Genomic DNA, 21,715 nt, shown 5'->3' with positions numbered 1-21,715 from the left:
GCAATATTTATCTCTTCCAATTCCATGGTTCTGTTCTGGATATCCAGATTGCTCACGAGTTAAAGAGCCAAGCATGGTGTGATGGTTCATTTTAGATGTCATCTTGACTGGATTAAGGGGCACCTAGAGAACTGGTAAAAAAGCATTATTTCAGGGTGTGTCTGAGGGTGTTTCCAGAGGATCACCATGAGTGTGAGAACTGAGTAAGGAAGATACGCCCTGGAGAGCGAACAGGTTCTAGAGCTGGTTCTAGAAGCTGGTTCTAGAAAGCCCTATGATTGTTTCCTTTCTTTTATGGCAAACATATTTAGAATAGAAATTTGACTTAATGAAATTTTATCTTTTGCTATCAAAACAACCAATCTTTGGCTGGGTGTGGTGGCTCATGCTTGTAATCTCAGCACTTTGGAAGGTCGAGGCAGGAGGATCACTTGAGACCAAGAATTTGAGACCAGCCTTGGCAACATAGCAAGACCCTGTCTTTGCAAAAAATAAAAATTAGGCATGGTGGCTTGTGCCTGAAGTTCCAGCTACTCAGGAGGCTGAGGTGGAAGGATTACTTGAGCCCAGGAGTTCGAGGATACAGTGAACTACAGTCATGCCACTGCACTCCAACCTGGGCAACAGAGCCAGACCCTGTCTCAAAAATAAAATAAATTACAAAAAAAACCCAACACATTAAAATGCTCAACTCTGCACTTCACTTTTCTTGCTGACTCCTCTGCTCTCTCACCCAGGATTAACATTTCCAAGATGCTGCTATTGAGTTGAGAATTGATGGATTTCTTCCCTTTGTCAAATTCTTTCAACCTCAGCCACAGACTCCATTTGTAGATAAGGTCAATGACCAGAATGAGAAGTTAGGCTATAACTAATTGATGAGTTTACCATATCTCCTTAAAAAGGTATGAAGTGTTATCTTCACCCATTAGGCCTGTTGTTATTGTGCACAGGTGAATCACATGGTGGACTTTTTTTACCTTGATGGTACCCATTTCACAGATGAGAAAAGTGAGGCTGGGGTAGGACTTAAATGCTTGCTTGAGGTCACATAAGTGGGTGGCAGAATGGCACAGGAGACACAATACATTTTGCAGGCCTGCCATAAAGCATGAATGATTTGAATGACACTATTTTTATTTTGTTATTTTTTTCCTAGTGATTCCTGAGAGATGAAATCATCATTTTTAGTAAACAAACCAGCCTAGAACTGGATAGTATGGACATGCCAACAACTCTTTGAAACAAATTTCCTCTTGGCATTTACCCTGTGACTTAGCTTCCAAACCAGAGTTTCCTCTTGCCCAGCAAAAAGTGAGTAATTTGCTTTCTTAATGTTATTGTGCTTGCATGGATGATGCTGAATTTGCTGTGAATAGCAGAGATGGGAGGCAAAAGATGAGAGAATCAGAATGGTGATTTTAAAAAGTAACAACAAAAAAATGAGTAACAGCCACGGCGAGCAGAGATGGAATTTCAATGTAGTTGTGCAGATCAGAACACTGGACTTGCTTCTTTTGAGGAGCAGTAGAAGACCGCTTAATGAGAACAGAGAAGAATATAAACAGCCCATGCATTGAGTTCTAGAACACGTGGTTTCCAATCTTGCAGGTAGTCTAGCTGTACTTCATCATAAGGTCATAGAAAGGCAGAGCTGGAGGACCTGGTGAGATACTGGTCCTACAGCCTTATAGACAAGGAATCTGAGACTCTCGTAGGTCCAGGACTGGCTGGCTGCAGTGCCAGGACCAGTGCCTAGAATCTCAGTGCTCTTTGTCTTATACCACAGAGCACCAGATGCTGACAGTCCTCTATGCCTGACTGTTTAACCACATCACTCCACTTCCGTATGCAGCCAGATTCTGGAGTTTCTGAAACCTAGGTCTCCTCCCTCATCTCAGACTCCCAGTACAAAGGGAAACATACCCTTCTGCTTCTGGGATCTAATAGCTTGATTTTGTTCCTTTCAGATGGTTTATCCGAAGATGAGATTGATCTGTATTTGCCTTCTGGTGCTGGGGGTCCTTTGTTTGTATTTTAGCATGAACAATTTGAGTCCTTTCAAAGAACAGTCCTTTGTTTACAAGAAGGAGTACGGGAACTTCCTTCAGCTCCCAGACATAGACTGCAGGCAGAATCCCCCCTTCCTGGTCCTGCTGGTGACGTCTTCCCATAAGCAGCTGGCTGCTCGCATGGCCATCCGGCAGACGTGGGGCAAAGAAAGGATCGTGAAGGGCAAACGGCTGAAAACATTCTTCCTCCTGGGGACCACGAGCAGTCAGGACGAAATGAGGGCGGTGGCCCAGGAAGGCCAGCTGCATGGAGATATCATCCAGAAGGACTTCGTGGATGTCTACTACAATTTGACTCTGAAGACCATGATGGGCATAGAATGGGTCCATCATTTTTGTCCTCAGGCAGCGTTTGTGATGAAAACAGACTCAGACATGTTCGTCAATGTCTACTATCTGACCGAACTACTTTTGAAGAAAAACAGAACCACTAGGTTTTTCACCGGCTACTTAAAACTGAACGAATTTCCCATTAGGAAAAAGTTCAGCAAGTGGTTTGTCAGTAAGTTTGAATACCCGTGGGACAGGTACCCGCCCTTCTGCTCAGGCACCGGCTACGTCTTTTCCAGCGATGTGGCGAGCCAGGTGTACAATGTCTCCGAGAGCGTCCCATACATCAAACTGGAGGATGTGTTCGTGGGGCTGTGCCTGGAGAAGCTGAAGATCAGGCTGGAGGCACTGCATTCAAAACAGACCTTCTTCCCTGAGGGCTTGCGCTTCTCTATCTGCCGCTTCAGGAAAATCGTGGCTTGCCATTTTATCAAGTCCCAAGAGCTCCTGCTCTACTGGCAGGCTCTGGAGAATTCCCGGGAGGAGGATTGTCCGCCGGTCTGAGGGGTTCCTGGAGGCACACCCAGACAAACTCAGACAATCTGCAGTGATTGTTGTTGAAAGATTTGGGTGGCACTGCTGGGAGTCGTGGGGCAGGGAGGGAGTGAGACAGGAAGAGGTGCGGGAGAGTGGGGACACCATTTTTCAGTGCTCCAAGTCCATGCCAGAATGGAGGTGCATGTGAAGCCACTTGATGAGTTCCCACCAGGAGCCCCAGTCTATAACGGACACCGCCTCTTGGGCATCTACACTCGTACTAAGCATTTGATATACACCTACATTTTCACATTCTAGGGGTCATTATTCTGTGATGTGGTGGGTGTTGTTATCCTCACTTCACAGATAAGGAAACAGAAGCTAAGAAAGATCTAGAAACTTGTTCTAAGGCTCATAGCCAGCATACCCTGGAGCAGGAATACACATCAAGCACTGGCAGAATCCTGTGTGCAGTCCCAGACTTGGTCTACCTCCTGCCCATATGCCGCCTCCCTGGGAGAGGACACTGATGATAAAGGCTTGGGGGGGCAGCCTTGCAGTGGGCAGCCTTCAGTCCCTGTCCAGAGTCCCTTCCACTTTATCGCCCAAAGCTTGTGCTTTCATTGCTAAGACTGGGGTGGAGAACTCACCCAAACGCCTTTATTCACAGACTGGATGAGGTGGACTCTGAGTCCAGACTGCCACCTTGGTACTCAACACAACCCAGAGCACATCCCAGATGTACTGGCAGTCGCTGCAGCTTGCCTGCTTAGAAGTGCCCGGCTCCAGACAGAAATCAATTTTGATACATTTATAAATTAGGCTCAGAACCCACGGCAGTCTGGCCACTGTGCAGACTGCTCACATTGCTGACCTCACTGACCAGCAGGACATCCCCTCCAAGCCATCTGTGGAGTTCCGATCCCTTCTCCCCAGATGTCCTTTGTCTTTGCTCGATCAGGAGTTCTCTCAGTTCAAATTGAAGGGCAGTTGAACGCAGGCAACAGTTCACACAGGATTCTGGGCACTTTTCTGAGATTTCAGTTGGCTGTAAGTCAAGATGCGGTCAAGGTCTTCAGACACAAAGCCCTGAAGTGGGCCCAAGTCAAGGGGATGTCCCTGTTTCCACTTCCCAAGCCTGGCCAAGCTCATCTTCATTGAGTCACATTTTGCCAAGAAATAACTGAACTTCGTGGTTTGGTGTTTGGCCTTCAATTTCCTCCCCCACCCACCCCAGGTTTGTGTGGGCCATTTTGCAGGGTTGTGTGAAAACCAAGACATTTTTTTGTAAAAGTTTCTGCCCATTCAGCCACTGTTACATGACATGCGAAGTTCTCTTGCTCCTAATTGTAGAATTGATTTTTTAATTTTTTTTTCTTTACCAGATATTACTAAGTTCTCAAAGAAGAGGCCTCACGTGACTGTGTGACTTTTAAATGCTGGACTAAACTCTTCCTTGAACTCAGGAAAAGTGATTTGCTGCGAAATGGTTATGACCATGTTAAATTGCAAAAGTAGGCCTGTTTTGCACAGCATTTCTTGTGTCTGGACTGAGCTGCTTCTTGAAGTTGATCTTCCTCATCCTGGCTGCTCTGAGTGCACTGGGTCATGTTCAGAAAAGCCTCCTTCTCAGGTGGAAAAGTCAGGGATGGACGCTTCTGGTTCCATAGCATGGGCTGCCTCTGATTCTGAAGAGAATGAGTGCTTTGCCAGTGAGGTAGTCTGTCTGGCAGTAGGCCTGTGTCTGTGTTTCACTGTCCCCTTTGTCTGGCATGTGTCTCGTCAAGCTGGCTGCCTCTGCATGGCTGGCTCAGGAGCTGGCTTTTGCATTATCCGTCCACAGCCTCTGGCTATGGGGACAGATGCAGCCAGGGGTGGACTCCACTGGCTGCCTCTGAGTGTTCTTAAAGGATTTTCTGCAAGACACCTTATTTATCCATTATATTTCCTTCCTTCATCACTCCCTGTCTCCTTGCTCACTTCCTTCCTTCTTTCCTTCCTTTCTTCCTCCCCTCCCCTCTCTCACTTTCCTTCCTTCCTTCCTTCCTTCCTTCCTTCCTTCCTTCCTTCCTTCCTTCCTTCCTTCCTACTTACCTACCTACTTACTTACCTTCCTTTCTCTTGCTCTGTCACCCAGGTTGGAGTGTGTGGTACAATCATAGCTCACTGCAGCCTCCAACTCCTAGACTCAAGTGATCATTTTGCCTTAGCCTCCAAGTAGCTGGGACTACTGGTGTGTGCCACCAAACCCAGATAATTCTCTAAATTTTTATTATTTATTGTTTTCTCATTATGTTTCCCAGGTTGGTCTCGCATTCCTGGCCTCCAGTGACCCTCAGTTGCTGGAGTTCCAGGCACGAACCTCACTTTATACAATGAAGAATTTTTTTTTTCTAGGAAAAAATCACTTAATCACTCTAGAACTTGAAGGAGTCTTAGAGCTTATTCAATCCTGCCTCCTCTTTTAGGTGGGATGGGATGAGAACATGACTCAGAGAGACCCAGAGACTTACCCAAGACTTCATGGCTGGTTTGTCATGGGCTGAGGTTTCAGTTCAGCCTGTGTTTCATGACGCTTACCTATCTGGATGTGGGAGTGAGAAACTATGTGAGTGTGAGTGAGGAAGCAAAGCGACGCTTTTCCAGTGACACCCAACGTTAGTTTCAAAATGGGCTTGCAACAGGGCCCTCACTCACAGGTGTCCAGAGAGGAAGGATTCAGATGAGCAAATACTATTTGTCAGGTATTGAGATAAGAGCTTTCTAGGTAGCACTTCATTTAAATGCTCAGAACAACCCATGAGAGAGGATACCACCAATATCCCTGGCTTACAGATGAGAAAGCCAAGGCAGAGAGTGAGGTTGGACATGTAACTTGCGATTACATAGCTTAAAAGTGGCAGAAACAGGGTGTGACCCCCAAACTACTGGGGCCATCATGCTTGTGGGTCACCAGCTGCCCCCTCTCAGTGTTCCAGGGCCCGCAGGGGGCTCGTTGCATCAGCTGCTCCCACTGCACTTCTGGGAGTGTCCTCAAACCCCCTGCCACCCATGCCCCCCACCCCTGGCCTCTGAGCCCCTATATTCTGTATCTACTGTTTTGGCAAGGAGCCATCTGGACTCTCATGGTGCCAGCTGCTCCCTGTTGAACCAGACTTCCAGCTCTTCTTCCCGCCTTAGGAGCATGTCTCCTGCACTTGTCCCTACTCTCATCCCATCGCCCATTGTCCCCTCTGCTTAATTATACCATAAACACACAGACATGCTGCTATCTCCCGTGTGACAAACACAACTGCTACCTTCCCTGATATTATGTCCCCTACCAGCTGCTGCCCGGCTCCCATTGTCTGTGTGTCAGATCCCCATGAAGTGGTTTTATGTGTTTGTCACTTCCTTTGGGTCCTTCTAGTCCTTGTGAAATCCCCTTTTGTGAAACTTTCGCACCCCTACTTCACCTGGATGACTCTTGTCAGGGGCACCCATGGCCCCATGTAGCTGGGTACTGAGGGCAGCAGGCTCTCAGCCCTCGCCTGACCTGACTGCTTCTTCCTGGATGGGTTCTCCTTACTGGCTTTTGGGACACTTGGTGCTCTTGGTTCCTTTCCTCCTTGTTGTTCCTTTTCTGTCTCCATGGCTTGTTCCTCCTCTCTGCTCTATTTAGTGTTGGAGTACCCAGGCTTGGCTTGGGATCGCCTTTCTTCCCTGACTTTACCCAGCCCTCTGGGGTCTCATCCTTTCTCATGGTTTTAAATGCCCTCTGTTATGTTGGCGATTTCTCCCATTTCTTTCCAGCCTAGAGCTCTCTCTTGCTCTTCATTCTCGTATATTCTGCTGGATTTCCCGTAATGACCTTCTAATGCAAGTCACGACCCTCAATCCGCACCATCTGTAGCCTGCCCTGTCTCAGTTAATAGCCACCTCACCCTTGCTGTGGCTCAAGTCAAAAACCATGAAGCCATTCTGACTCCCCTCCTTCAGCCGGTGCATTAGAAGTACTGTTGGATCTACCTTCAAATTACCTCCAGAAGCTGGCCACTTCCTGCTCCTCCATGGCGGCCACCCTTATCTGAGGTCCCTTCCTCCCCATTGCCTCTCATCTGCAGTCCTGCAGTCACCTCCTGCCTCTTCTCTTGGTTTCTACCATTGCATCTGAGTGATCTCCTCTCAGCAGCACCCAGAGTGATCCTTTGGGAATCTCAGTTCCCTGCCCGAACTTTCCTGTGGCTCCCCATTTCTGAGTAAAAGTCATAACCTTAATATTGTCTACCTTGTTGTCTCCATTATCTCATCCCTTCACAACCTCTCCTTACTCATGCTGGCCTCCTCAGCAACAATGCTATTCTAGCCACAGTGGCCTCCTTGTTCTTCCTTGGATATTTGCCTCAGGGCCTTTGCACCAGCTGTTCTCTCTGTCAGGGGTGCCCTTGCCTCAGATGTACTCATGGCTCACTCCTTTGTCTCCTTCAAGTCTTTGATCAAATGTCACCTTCTCATGAGGCCTACTCCTGCCTCCTTATATGAAATGAAATGGCAACTCACCCCACACCCGTGCTCCCTTACCTTGTATTTTTTTCATTGCACTTATCAATTTCGAACACAGCATATATTATCTATATTTATTTTTTATTGTTTATGTTTCAACTGACTTGAATGTAAGCTTTGTGTGGGTGTGGGTCTAGCTCTGTCTTCATTGGTGCACCTTGGATTCTTAGCATGGCCTTGGCACATAGTAGGTACTCAATAAATATTTGTTGAGGGGAACTGAATGGACCTTTTAGAAGGTGGGTTTTTAAAAGAAAATAAGACTGAAAAAATGAAGGCTTTCTAAAACCCAGCCAACACTGTGGTTCCAAATGAATCAGTAAGTGGGAAAACGGGTGCGTTTTCATGGACTCTATGATCTGAAAACCTAGAAACACCCCACATCGGTACTTCTTCACCCCTCTCTTTGAGGAATGGAAAACCTCACCCAGTACAGGGGGGATGGAATCGCACAGCACGGTTCATGTACCTGTCCTCCATCCTCATTCATGGTCAGTCCTGTCTCAGATAGGACTGCCCTCCCTACCTGTCTTTCCTGATGATTATGGAAATCTGCCCTTTTCCTAGACTGTGTAAGACTTTGAGCCCTCATCCTCCCTGCCCTGACCCACAAGGAGGTGAACACTAAGCAAAGCTGTTAGGAAATATACATGGACCATGGTAGTGACTCTTCAGTTCAGGTGTTTTCAGTAGATGAATTGCTGCATATCCGTATGCATGCTCAGGACACTAAGACCCACAGTGTATCAATTTTCAAGGTTATTTTTCAAAGCCAGGACTATGAAGGACTATCAGCTCTCTTGAGCTGTGCAGGTGAATTCTGTGCCCAGGGATCACTGCTGGGTGTCCTGGGATCTGCTTGCCCGTGTATGAGGAATATGGACAGTCCAGAGGTTACCCACAAAGGAAATTACCAAACCTGTGAGGTTGATTGCAGCAACCAGTACCTCATGGGTTGGTTTTGTCCACACCAAAATTGCTGAAAGCCAAGTCTTGGTTTCGAAGGCAGTTTCCCTGATAAACAAGCTTGTTTAATAGTAAAGGCTAAAGTTTAATTAAGTTTAACTCAGAAACCATATATTTGCTGTGATATAGAATAAACTGTTCCAATATGGCATTCTACATTTACAAACTTCAATCCATGTCTCTTATTCAATTGATTAAAATTGTTCCCTTGCTGTCCAGTATCAGAGACCTCTAAGATGGAAATCCTCATATCACAGCTGTTTTTTTTGGTTTTTTTTTTTTGTAGACAGTACTTTTGTCCACAGGTCTAACAGAATGATCCTAAACCTTTAACTCTCTGTCTTGCAGCCCAGCCGTTTAACTCTTTGTTTTTAATTTTTATAGAGACAGGGTCCACCTATGTTGCCCAGGTGGTCTTGAACTCCTAGGCTCAAGTGACCCTCCTGACTTGGTCTCCCTAAGTACTGGGATTATAGGTGTGAGCTACTGCACTTGGCCTTACCCCGTCCTTGAAAAGCTGTACCTGCTCCTATAGGTCTCCAACACACTATATTTCTTAGAAGCATCTTTTAATAATGAAGGCAGACTTGGACCAGTTTTTCGCTTTCTATTATGGCCTGAGGTGTGCCACCTTCCCTGCCTGGACACATTTGGTTCTGGGCTGCAGGGTTCTCACCCGTAAGATGATGGGACCTGAAAGACCTAATTCCCTAGACTTCCTTTTTCTGCTGTCTGGGCCAGGGAGTTCACAGCCATTCTTTTTGCAAGTGATAACAGCTGAAATACAAAGTGAGAAAGCCATTTCAAATGAAAACAGATTTGCTGCACTTCTCAGCTAAAAGAGGTCTGAGAGATCTGGTCCCAGGTCCTTTTATCAGAGCTCAGTGGCCATGGGAAGCCCAGACAGATCTCCTGAGCCTCAGCCTGGAGCAGTGTCCACCATGCCACATTGCCTTTTATTTAAAACAAAGTAATTGGTTGGGTACAGTGGCTCATGCCTATAATCCTAGCACTTTGGGAGGCTGAGGTTAGAGGATTGCTTGAGCCCAGGAGTTGAAGACCAGCCTGGGCAACATAGTGAGACCTCGTCTCTACAAAAAATTTTAAAAATAGGGTGTGGTGGCACACATCCATAGTCCTAGCTACTTGGGAGGCTGAGGAAGGAGAACTGTCTGAGCCCAGGAGGTCAAGACTGTAGTGAGCCATGAGCCGCCACTGTACTCCAGCCTGGGCAACAGAGTGAGACACTAACTCAAAAAACAAAAACAAAACAAAACAAAACAAAATTCAACTAGATTATTTAATTCCTACTTGTCTTAAAACATACTGTTGTAACCAGGTAGCACACCATGTAAAAAGAGAGGAAAGAAGGATCTGAATCAACAGAAATGTGTCAGGTCTCCTCTCCCTGAACTCTGTGTCACATGTCCACAATGGTCACCTCTGCCAGCCTTCCGTCTTGGTTCAGCTGGACTCCAGCCACCTCTTCCCAGTGGTCTCACGGTCTGATCATGCTGCCTTGCAATTTGTCCTCCGATTTACATTCAGAGTAATTTTTTTAAAAAGCAAATCTGATTAAGGAATGGGGAAGCAGAGTGGCCTACTCTTGGGTACCCTGTCCTGAGGGTAGAGCTCTCTGGTCCAGGGTCCACAAGCATGGAGGCTACCTCGCTTCACAGGTCATCGCCTGTTTGATAAGCTTTGAGGTACCCTTCATTTGCAAAGTTAGTTTTGACTGCAGCATCCAGGAAAGACCTGAGTAGGGCTTTCCCATTCCCCTGAGCTCCCATGCTGCTCCAGTGATCCAAAAAGTTTGGCTTGGAGTACTGAAATGGACATTGGAAACGTGATTAATTAATTTTCATGCAAGTTTTGGATTCCCTTGTGTGTGGCTATTTTTGTGCAAAAAAAAAAAAAATCTAGATGTTTATTTTGGTTTCAAAAATAATTTATTAGTATTTTTTCCTAGGCATGGTGGTTCATGTCTGTAATACCAGCACTTTGGGAGGTTGAGGCGGGAGAATTACTTGAACCCGGGAGTTGGAGACCAGTGTGGGCAACATAGTGAGACCTTGTCTCTACAAGAAAAAAAAAAAATCAAAAAATTAGTGTGGTGGCACTCACCTATCCCAGCTACTCAGGAGGCTGAGGCAGAAAGATGGTCTGAGCCCAGGAAGTCGAGGTTGCCATGAGCCATGATCGCTGTGATCATGCTACTGCAGCCTGGGTGACAGAATGAGACCCCAACTCAAAAAGATAAAAATCCCCCCTAAGCTTTAGACTTCAGCCAATGAGTCTGAAGGTGAGAAAGGACCCAGGGTACAGTAGGAGTAATGTGTGTGCAGAGCCCTGAGGGAGTGCAACTAGAACAGCCAGGAGTGCAGAATGTGCTCTTTGTTTTGGGCACAGCTGGTTCCTCTGCACATCATAGAAACTGGCTGACATATAGCCTCTCAGAGCCTCCAGCTTCCACAGCCATAGAAAATAGAACCCACCAGATAAAGAGGTAATTGGGGCACCAGGTTACTGCCTACGTGAGAAGAGGAGACCTCGCTTCCAGGCCTGGATGACCCACTTAAGGAGGCTCCATCCCATTCACAACTCTACTCAGACCTCCACCTGCAACTTGCAGCTGTGGCACCTGGCTATTTCTGATTCTTTCCGAACCTCAGTTTCCGCATGTCTGTAAAATGGGATAATAATAGCCTCTATAATCAGAAGACTATTGGGGGAGGGGGTGCAGAAATTAAGATAATTCACATGAAGTTCTCAGCACCACTGAGCCTGGACCTGGGTCTGGGCTGAATACATGAGCTACCCTCTTGATGTTGTATCTGATAGCCTGTGATGGTTGCTTGGCAGCCAAGGGTTTTCTTGGCTATTTCCCCAAACATCCCTGATTTGTGGGAAAAGTCTGTGTGTGGTTTGCAGAATATGAGTATGAAGGAGATCTTGCTAAAACAACGTTGTGTGGAGTGCTCAGGTGTGAAGTGGTTGTCTTTTTTTTCGCTTTGAGTCAGGGGTCTTACTCTATGGCCCAGTCTGGAGTGCAGTGGCATGACCATGGCTCACCGCAGCCTGGAACTCCTGGGCTCAAGCAATCCTGTCGTCTCAGCCTCGTGAGTATTGAGTAGCTGGGTCTACAGGCACACGCCACCATGCCTGGCTAATTTTTAAAACTTTTTTGTAGAACTGAGGTCTTCCTATGCTGCCTCAAATACTCTCATCTTGGCCTCCCGAGGAACTAGGATTATAGGTGTGTACCACTGTGCCCAGCTGAAATGGTTGTCTTATAGAATGTAAGTTGCAGTCACCACCCTGCCATGACATTGTTCCTCCCCAAGTGCTTCAGTTTTCACATTTTAATTTTCTCCTCTTAAAATCAGGTTGAATGAGGTAGATGTATGAGAGAGACGAGCTTGCATGGGCACCCAGTGGTGGTGTATTTAGAATTTAGTCTGAGGACTCCGGTGTGACCTTGGACAGACCTTTAGTTCCCAAGCCTGAGTTTGCTGGGGCAGAACTTGTGCTCTGGGGTCGGGCTACATTGGTTTGAATTTTACCTCCCTCATCTGCTACCATGAGAGGCAAGTTATGTATCTTCTCTTTACCTCAGTTCTTATCTGGAAAATGAGACAGTAGTAGTTCCTACCTCATGGGATTGTTTTGTGGGTTACATGAGAGAACAGATATAAATTGCACAACATCTTCTAGTAGGTGCTCAATGAATGCAGGTGATAATTATATTAGGATGATAGTCAGTGTTTTGACTGTGAATTTTGGTAGATTCCATGGCGGTGTATGCAATGTACCTATCAGTGTATGTGATCTCTGTGCAAATCAAGAACTCTTCAAAGTGAGTCTTTAGGACTTTGTTTTAGCTTTTGTTCCTTTCCTTTTGTTCCTTTGAATCTTTCCTGGAATGCTTAAAGTTCTTCTGCTTATGAAATTCTTCAAAATCACATAGCATAGTGCTCTGGACTTTGTTAATTTGGAATATGTGAAAAGCTGAGCAAGTTAAAAAAAATTGAAGCTGGAAGAGGCCTTAGAGATTATCCATGTTATAAAAAACCACAAAGCCTTCATTTTACAGATGATAAAAACAAAGCTTGAGAAAATGGAATGATTTTGCTAAGTCCTTTAGTTAGTGGCACATCCAGTGTGACAACCTGGCATCAGAAAGCCCACGTAGACAGTCACTCTTTCATGTGTTCATTGTATGCTGAGTGCTTTGACAAGGCATCATGAAAGAGGGTCAAGCTGAGGTTCAAGGCTGTGGTTTTGCAAACAGCATTTTCACTGAGTAAATACACAGTGTCTAGATTACCAGGGGCATCTGTTCCCTTGACAATTGAATAAAGAAGCATTTCTGTGCCTTCTCTGTGGGCATTGCAAACCATGTCCACACCCAAGGTCTAACTGAAGCCCACAGCAGACTTGGCAGGTCACCATTCTTATTATGATTAAGCCCCTTTTGAGAGGAGGAAACTGAGGCTCAGAGTGATTCAATTACTCACCTAGGAGCTCAGACATGTTGGAGACACAACCTCTTGTCCTCCAAATGCTACTCCTGTGAGCAGCCTTGTCTTTCTCTGCCTGGGTGCGGTTGTCAAGTCTTCCAATGTGCCTACTCCAACAGAAAGCTCAAGTCTGGGCCCTGCCTGAGAAGTTGTTCCTTTCCCTAGCTGCTGCCACCTCTGATTTTTGAGTGTTGACTTGGGTCTTGGTTGTCCCCTTCCTAGTCCTGTTCAAACTCCTGGGATTTGGTCCTTTGTTCTGTCATGGCCAGTTCTGTCTTGATGGCCACTCAAGTTTTCATCTGGTAGCCTGGACAAGTTTTTAGCTCCAGAACATGAACCCTTCTGTCTAGCCCACATTCCACCTCTCCCTACCCAAAGCCCTTTCAAAACAAGTCTGTGAGCCCAACACTGAGACTGTGTGCGTGTGTGTGTGTGTGTGTGTGTGTGTGTGTGTGTGTGTGTGAGAGAGAGAGAGAGAGAGAGAGAGAGAGAGAGAGAGAGAGAGAGAGAGAGAAAGAGAGAGAGAGGAGAGAAAGAGGCAGGGAGAGAGAGAGGAGAGAAAGAGGCAGGGAGAGAGATAGGAAGGAGAGATAGAAAGAAAGAAAGGTAGGGGAGAGAGACCCAACTAATCCAAGGCTCTAAATAGAGTCATAGTTCTGTTCTCAACTATTGAGGTGAGAAGGAGCAGTCTGGGAGTTGCACACTTATTACATGACAAGCATGTGCTGTGCACCAGGCTCAGTTTACTCAGATTCACATCTCTCCATGACAGTGACTCAAAATGTCCCCTCTCTCCTTTTCCCAGAGGAGAGAAAGCTTGCAGTATAAGATAACCAAGAGAACTGGAGATGAGCTGCAGGCATGGTCTGCAGTCATGTTATTCTGAGGTGTTCCTGAACTGAAACTTTCAGGCAGAAGACTTAGAAAGAGTGAAGTCTAGTAAAAGGGATCAAACAGCCTCTTGAGTATGCATGTGTCTTTTGCAAACAGAACTGTGTAGGCAATACTCTACCCTGCTTATCCTTGATATGCAGTTCTGAATGAAAAAACCAAAAAAACAAGGCTTTGGTGAATCTCCTGGGCTCTCCATGCCAGGAGTCTGTGACAGATTAAATAATTAACAAGCCTGATTTAATATGGCAGCTGTCATGCACCTTTATTTTAAATATAGACGAGATGATGTTTACATTTTCTCCATGTTCCTCATTTGTAAATGTCTTAGTTTGCTTTGTGTTGCTATAACTGAATTCCATAGACTGAGTAATTTATAAACAATAGACGTTTATCTGGCTCACTGTCTGGAGGCTAAGAAGTCCAAGAGCATGGCACTGGCATCTAGTGATGGCCTTTGTGCCACGTAAGAGGGCAAGAGAACATGTGTGTGCAAGAGTGCTGAACCCATGGTCATAACAAAGCCACTCACACAATAACTGACCACTCCTGTGATTTGACTTTAATCCAGGAATCTGTGACCTAATCACTTCATAAAGGCCCCACTTCTCAACTCTGTTGTCTGGGGAATTAAGTTTCCTACACATGAACTTTGGGGGACACATGCAAACCATAGCACCATAGCAGGAAGTATTTGCTTTCTCATAACATTAAAAAAAATTAATTTTCATTATTTGTCATATCAGGATTGACATTTTAGCAATGTCCATGGCTGTGTCTCTCCGAAAGGCTGTAAAGTTCTACTGGCCTGAGCTCTCTCTCTGTCCGGGTCTCTGGCATGGTACCTGGTAGAGAGGAGATACTTGATAATCATCTATTGGGTTTTAAGGCAATCTCCCAAAGGGGACATTTTAGGTACCAGCAAGGCAGCTTCCATCACAATAAAGAATAGTAGACTGGAAGTGAGCTATAAAGTCCCTTCAAATACCAGTTCCTGAAGCCTCTGTCACTGATGGTTGTTGCTTTTTCTGTCTATGTTTGCTTCTACCAGACTCAAAAATCTTCATGTGAACACTAAGAAACTTTATTGTGGCCTGAAATGTATTTGAAATAAAGTCTCAGTTTTATCTCTGGGATGTGAAAGGTGTTGACATTCTCTGCTGGGAATGTAGACAGAAAGATTTGTAGCTTGTGACCCCTGGGATGTAAAGGCATGCGTTTTTCTCTATTTTTCTGCTTTTGATGACCAGAAAGAATGCCAGCTCTTTGGCCTTGAAGCAGAAGAAAAACTGTCCACTCTCAGCGTAGGACAACGAACCACGTAGGGCTGGATGAGCAGATGAGATGAGGAAACAGGAACGCATCCTAGCATCTGCCGATAGGAAGACAGACAAAAAATTAGTTTTTAATTATTTAAAGAAATAAATTTCCTATTTATCTGACATAATCGCTTTTAGCTATGAGTAGACAAACTAATTCCACAGCCAAATGTAATTTTTTGTGTCATATTGTTTTGCATTGTGTGTTCAACTACCTCCAGTCACTTGTCTAAGAAATGCAGAGTTGGCCAGTGTGACATTGACACAGCCTGGCTCAGAGCCTTTTGCCTGGGAAGTCAGCACAAGCCCTGCTGGCTCAAGGGTCCAGAAGGGTCCAGTCCCTTAGTCCTCAAACAAAGAGGTAAACCAAAGAAGTAGTGATACCCTTGGTTAAATCTGATCTGGAAAATATCAGACGGGGGAGAGTTGACTTATTTTACCTGATCCAATAGGTCAAATTGTTTTTCTTAAAAGAGAAGAAATCAAAGTAAATTTATATGTCACTGAATGAATATTTGAGTCATTTCCTCATATGTTGTGGGGGTTCTACTAGTCTCTTATGTCATCATATTTTGGGAATGGGTATGCCTATTTATTTATAATTTGTTAATAATGGTATTTGTCTTCAATAAAAGTTAAATTATTTTTTTGTGTTAAATGAATGTAGGTTTAATCACTGAGAAAAGTGATTATTGGTATTCTTTAAAATTTTTATTTTATTTTAAAGATGTGGGGTATAATTCAGGGTTAGGTATACAAATGGCCATTATGCAGGAAAAGTTAAGTTATTAAAATAACATAATGTGCTCAACATGGTGAGTTCTCAGTCGTAGATAGATGTAGTAAACTTTTTGCTCTTTCTGGAAAGCTGGCAATTTAGAGTTCAAACTCGACAATCTATTTTTTCACATTGATGTTTTCTATAATTATTTTGTGTTTAAAAAATGTTTTTAAAATTTGATTTTGATTTTGTATGCTTAAAAAAATAGACTGAACAATCTTGACATGCTTATCTTTGTAAGAGATCGGGCACTCCTTGTTTCTCTTAAATTTTGGATAGAAAGCAATGGGACACTGTAGCCTCAAGGGTCTGTGTCCAAGTCAGTAGTGAGGGTTGAGGTATGCTGTCAAGAATTACAAGTCCAGGGCATTATAAGATAGGCATCCTTTGGAATTTTTGTTCTCTCAGGTATATTTTAACTAAAAGCTATCATTTAAGTTTAATAAGTCAAGTCTTGCAAATGGATATGATTGTACCTTTACAGTCTTTGATGATGACTTGTCTCTGAGGTACAGGTTGGATCCTTGATTGTTCAAAGTGTCATTTAATTGGAAATAAAATATATGAAGCAGATGTGTGTTTCTTTGACTTCAGGTAAGTCCTGGAAATCTTTTAGCACCCATGCTTCTTGCTGATTGTGTCTCGGCCCTTCTCAGAAACAAATCAGACATGGGAGGTGGCAGGGAGGGGGTTCAGGGCTGTGTGTGAAGACATGAAAGTGGATGCCTGGAGATGGGCAGAGTAAGGACAGCTTCAAAGGACAGTGACTCTGCTCCTGCTGCTTGTCCACCAGTCAGGCCTTGCCCTCCCTCCTGTGACAATGTGGATACTGTCTCTGGCCCTTGGGAGACTGGTCCTGCCTCCTTCCCTTCCTCCTAAACTCTGAGCCCACCATCATTTCATCTCTCCCATTAGCAGCTTCATTTGCTTCTTCCTTCTAGAACCTTCTACAGTGCACATGCTCTCAGTGCCTGCTCACAGACTGTTTTTCGGACCTGTCTCTTTTCTAGTACTGCCCCTTTCTCTCTTTTTTTAATTCCTCAAAAAGCAGCCTTCACCACTGCCACCGTCCTCAGCTCCCCTCTCCCTTCAGCCACCTCAATCCTAAAATAGTTCTGGTGGAGGCACCAGCATCCTCCGTCTGGGTAACCACCGTGGTGTCCTTGGCCTTTGCCTTGCCAGGCCTGGCTCCATCTGACTGATGCCAGGAGCTGCCCTCCTTTCTGCTGCCTCCTCCTGGCTCTGAGTCACCCGTGGTAGTTCCTCCCCTCATCATCCTCTCCTTCCTGCTCTCCTTTACTTTTTCCACATCCTTTTCCCAACCTCCAAATTTTGGAGGGCCCCAAGCAAAGAACTTAGAGTTCTTCCTCTCCACTGACATTTTCTGGCTGTTGGCCAGAGGCCCCCCCCCGCAAGTTCCTTGTAGGGTGCCTCTGCCTATGGCCTCTGGCAACACCGCTCCAGCTTCCTCAGTGCAGGTAAGTGAGAAGAGACAGAGATGGATCCAGGATGGATTGAGTCACAGTCTTCTGTAGCCTGATCTCTGAAATGATGTTGTGTTACTCTTGTACTATTCTAGTTACCAGAGGTAAATGTCTAGGTCCAGCCCTCATTCAGGGGAGGAGATTACTTAAGGGCTGCGAGTGGAAGTCTGCAACCACAGGGGCCCTACTCAGTAACTTTTGGAGAAAGTGAAAGAAACAGAACTCCAGCTGATTAACTGGTTTTAAGCAAAGAGGTAGTTCATTGACTTACCTTGCTACCAAGTGCCTAAAGGCCTCTCAGGACCGAAATAGAGATTGGGCTGCAAATGGAGAGGAGCCCCAGGACACTCCTGCAGTCAGTCTGTCTCCCTTGCTTTTGTCGGCAGGCAGCCTCATGGTCTCTTGCTGAATCCAGTCTTCTCCCAGTGACAAAGACCATGAACCAAGGGAGCTCCAGGCTACAGAAGAAGAGAACTTCTTAACCAGCTTTTGTAGTTCAGTCCCAGAAAGCTGCCTAGTCTGTGGGTATCCCAGGTCAACGCCCTAAATCAATCAGTGTTGCTATGACTAGCCATGCCTGAGTCAGGCTCCATCCTTGCAGACCTGTGTCTTTGAGGGGATATCCAGTGTGTTGATAGTCTCATCAGAACCACATGGACTAATAAATGGGATTCTTCAACCTAAGGAAACAATGCTATTCAGACCAAATATATGAGAAGGACCCAAGAAAAACCAGAATTATTTTTGGAGGTTGGGTGCCTTATAGTACATGTTTTTCCCACTAGGTAAGTGTTCTAAGAACCCATTGGCATCAGTATACTAGCTAGAGTTGTTATGAGAGGCTGTATTCAGCTTCAGTAAATATTTTTGAAGATTCTTTCAACGCATTTGCCCATTTCATGATGGGTAATTTATGAGTACACCTGTCCATACCATGCTGAGTGTTCAGCAGTTTTTGAGTAAAAATGACATGACCCTTATGCCCTACCCTCCCTACTCACTCGATCTCACCTTGATTGATTTTTTGTTTGTTTGTTTCCTCGGATGAAAAAAAATCCTCAAAGGGAAATGTTTTGCCAATGTGAAAGAGGTGAAACAAAAAGATGGCAGAAGCATTAAAGGCATCATAATTGACAAGTTTAAGAACTGTTTTGAGCAGTGGAAAAAGTGTCTCAGTAGGAGTATTGCATCAAACAGAGAGTACTTTGAAGGTGACTGAAGTTTAAATATGTAAGAATAAAACACATATTTTTAATAAATAAACTTGTTTTGCTGCCCCTCCTCGTGAATCTACACAGAGATTGTAGCAGGAAAAATAGAGAGATCGTGACACCGAGACTATTATAGGAAGTAGCACTTTATTACGCTGGCTAGCACAGCGGGCCCAAGAATTTCATGAGTCCAAATCAAGCTCGAGCACAACAGAACAGGAGACGCGGGGGGTCTTATACCCTCGTTTAGGTAAGGGAGGGGGGTCGTGTTGAGTGATTACATACTTCCTTTGGAATCTTACAGGGTTGTACTCAGCAAAATCAGATTTTTCAAAGAACAAATGGTTTCCAGGAACTGCAGGCTTGTAAACCTTCAACTTCAGAAGGGGGTTTTAGATAAGACTCTTTTCCATTTCCATGAAATAGCCAGTCTCTGGGCCACTTGGCCTTTCCCAAACAAAACTTGCAAGGGGCCTGGTGGGTCTTTAAAGTTGCAACTTGCCTTTCAAAAGGAAATACCTTTAACTACTATCAACTCCTTTCCTGCCCTGGGCTAGTGATTGCCATGAGGCCAACAGCTGATCCTGAACCAGCTACATGTTTCTGTGCTTATTCACTCGATCATACAAGAAATATATTTGAGCATTTGCTGCATCCTGCCACAAGATTGTCAGACAAAGCTCTGAAAACAACAGGAATAAAGTGGTTAAATGACAGAGTGGTGCATGTATATTATTGAGAGAAGATTCTCCTCAAGCATACCTCTTAAAACATACACCTTAAGAAACTGTCAGATTTTTCTTCCCATGAGTTTGCTAGTTCTGGATGGCTTAAGTGGTCAGTAAATAAGGCATTTACTATGTGTTATGGACATTATTTTATTTAGTGCCAATTAGGTAACAACTAGAATTATCACAACTTTACAGTAGACACAGTGGCTTGCATTAGATTATTAGAAAGCCACAGAAGAAATAGACTTGACATCAACCATTCTCTTCACATAGCCTGAAGGTTTTCCCTAGCCACACAGAGTAACAATGGAACAAAGAAATGTCTCATTATTGTCATGAACTCCTTATCCTGTTGTGCTGTCTGTGAAGCAGAACTATAAGGTGGATGTAGAAAAGGATCACTTAGGTGGAACACCACAAGAATAACATACTCATGGTTGGCTTTAGAATTCTAAGCAATTGTAGTTTGCATGTTCAGACTTATGGTCAGTGCCGGAACCACGACAAAACATTTTTTTCAGCAGGAAGCCATGGCCAGGAACATCGTGTTAGGCAGGCCACTCCCAGATCTCAGATGACAGATGCTTCTGTTTATTCTCTCATTGTTTGAACAGTGCAGTGGCCCTGCAGGCTTTTTGGGGGCACTGTCCTTTGTCAGTACTGATGGAGATTGGAACTCAACAATTAGATTCCTTTCAGTGATAAGAACCTGGCTGCACTTAAATTAAGATAAGATTTTATGAATGCTTTTAGAAGTGATGCTTTTGGTAATAGTTCCTAATCCCCAAGATCATAAGACAAGGGAAGGACCCTGGAAATCAGCCATTCCAACTTCCCTCTTAAACAGAGAATGAAACCCAGTCATGGTTGACTTGTCCACATGAGCAATATCAGAAACAAGGCCTTTCTACTCATTTCTTTATAATTTTAGCTGTTTCTGGATTCTGAATGCTGCATTAAATCGTGGCACATACGATGGTATATTAAAACATACTTTCTGTGTTACTTGCTAATCCTGCCACATGTCAGAGAAGGCCTCAAGCATAAAACCACCCCATCCAGAGGCTCAGAAGGTTTAAATTTTTGTCAAAGTTAAACTGCTAGAAATCGACCTTGGATTTCTATCTTCAGCTCCACTGCAATAAAGCCTAGAATTCAAATAGAACCAAATGTATGCATTTTAAAGGAGAAATGGGGTGGTTACATGCTTTGATTTCCAATAGTGTGCTCATTAACCATGTTCTATGCATTCATTCAACAAATTTGTGTTGAGTTGGCTGGGCACAATGGCTCATGCCTGTGATCTGAGCACTTTGGGAGGCTGAGGCAGGAGGATTGTTTAAGGCCAGGAGTTCAAGAGCAGCCTGTGCAGCACAGTGAAGCCCTGTCTCTACAAAAATAAATTTGTTAGATGCTCATTATCTGCCAGAGTTCCTGCCCTCATAAAACTTATATTCTGTTAAAAAAAATAATTTGTAAGTAGATCTTCACAATGCTGCATGATATCTCACTGTGTCTTAGTAAAGTCATGGTATCTTACTGTCTTAGTCTGTTCTGTGCTGCTGTCACAGAATACCTGAGACTATGTAATTTATAATGAACAGAAATTCATTTCTTATAGTTCTGGAGACTGTGAAGTCCAAGATCAAGGGGCTGGTATCTTGTGAGGGCCTTCTTGCTGTGCCATTTCATGGCAGAAGCTGGAAAGGCAAGAAAGAGCAAGAGGTTGAACTGCAGACTCAAGCTCTTTTATAACCAGCATCAATCCATTCATAAGGGTAAAGCCCTCATGACCTAAACACATAGGCTCCAGTCTCAACACTATTGCATTGGGGATTAAGTTTTTGAAACATGCTTTTTGGGGGACATACTCTAGCCATAGCAGTCGGACAAGCTTGCATTTCTTTTTGTAAGCTTTAAGGGAGAAGGTTTCTTGCCTTTTTCAGCTTCTGGAGGTGCCCAAATTCTTAAACTTGTAACCCCTTTCCTTCATCTCCAAAGCCTCCAGGGAAGGTTGAGTCCTTCTTATGCTGCCATCTCTCTGGTTTTCACCAGCCATGAAATACTCTCTGCTGTAAAAACTCATGTGGTTACATTGGGCCCACTTGTAAATCCAGGATGATCTCCCCATCTCAAGGTCAGTTGATTAGCAACCTAATTTCCCTTTGCCATGTAACCTAACATATTCACAAGGTCCAGGGATTAAGATGTGGATTTATTGAGGGGAAGGATATTATTATTTTTACCACATGATATGCTAGGCATTTTCCACAATAAAAAGTAAGAAACAAAAAACACCTGAGGAAAAGAATGGTTATTGTTTTTTTGTTTTTAGACTGTGTTTATAAATTGGTAACACAGCCAATTAAGCTTAAACAAAAACAAAACTTT

At 44.4% G+C, this 21,715-nt stretch overlaps 1 protein-coding gene across 1 annotated transcript; it reads left to right on the top strand.

The window, feature by feature from the left end:
• Nucleotides 1-1,970: 1,970 nt before the first annotated feature.
• Nucleotides 1,971-2,906, top strand: B3GALT5 (beta-1,3-galactosyltransferase 5). The gene has a single exon (XM_008068450.1). It carries the CDS (start codon nt 1,971-1,973, stop codon nt 2,904-2,906), a length of 936 nt encoding a protein of 311 aa, XP_008066641.1.
• The last annotated feature ends 18,809 nt before the right edge of the window (nt 2,907-21,715 follow it).

This window comes from Carlito syrichta, unplaced genomic scaffold (assembly GCF_000164805.1).
Source record: "Carlito syrichta isolate Samal-C Ts95f unplaced genomic scaffold, Tarsius_syrichta-2.0.1 Scaffold310954, whole genome shotgun sequence".
NCBI lineage: Eukaryota > Metazoa > Chordata > Mammalia > Primates > Tarsiidae > Carlito > Carlito syrichta.
The sequence above is the reverse complement of the archived record's forward strand: the minus strand, read 5'-3'. Positions and strand labels throughout refer to the sequence as shown.

Bases quoted from the DNA above. Each gene is read 5' to 3' on its own strand.
- B3GALT5 (XM_008068450.1), top strand. From the start codon at position 1,971: ATGGTTTATCCGAAGATGAGATTGATCTGTATTTGCCTTCTGGTGCTG.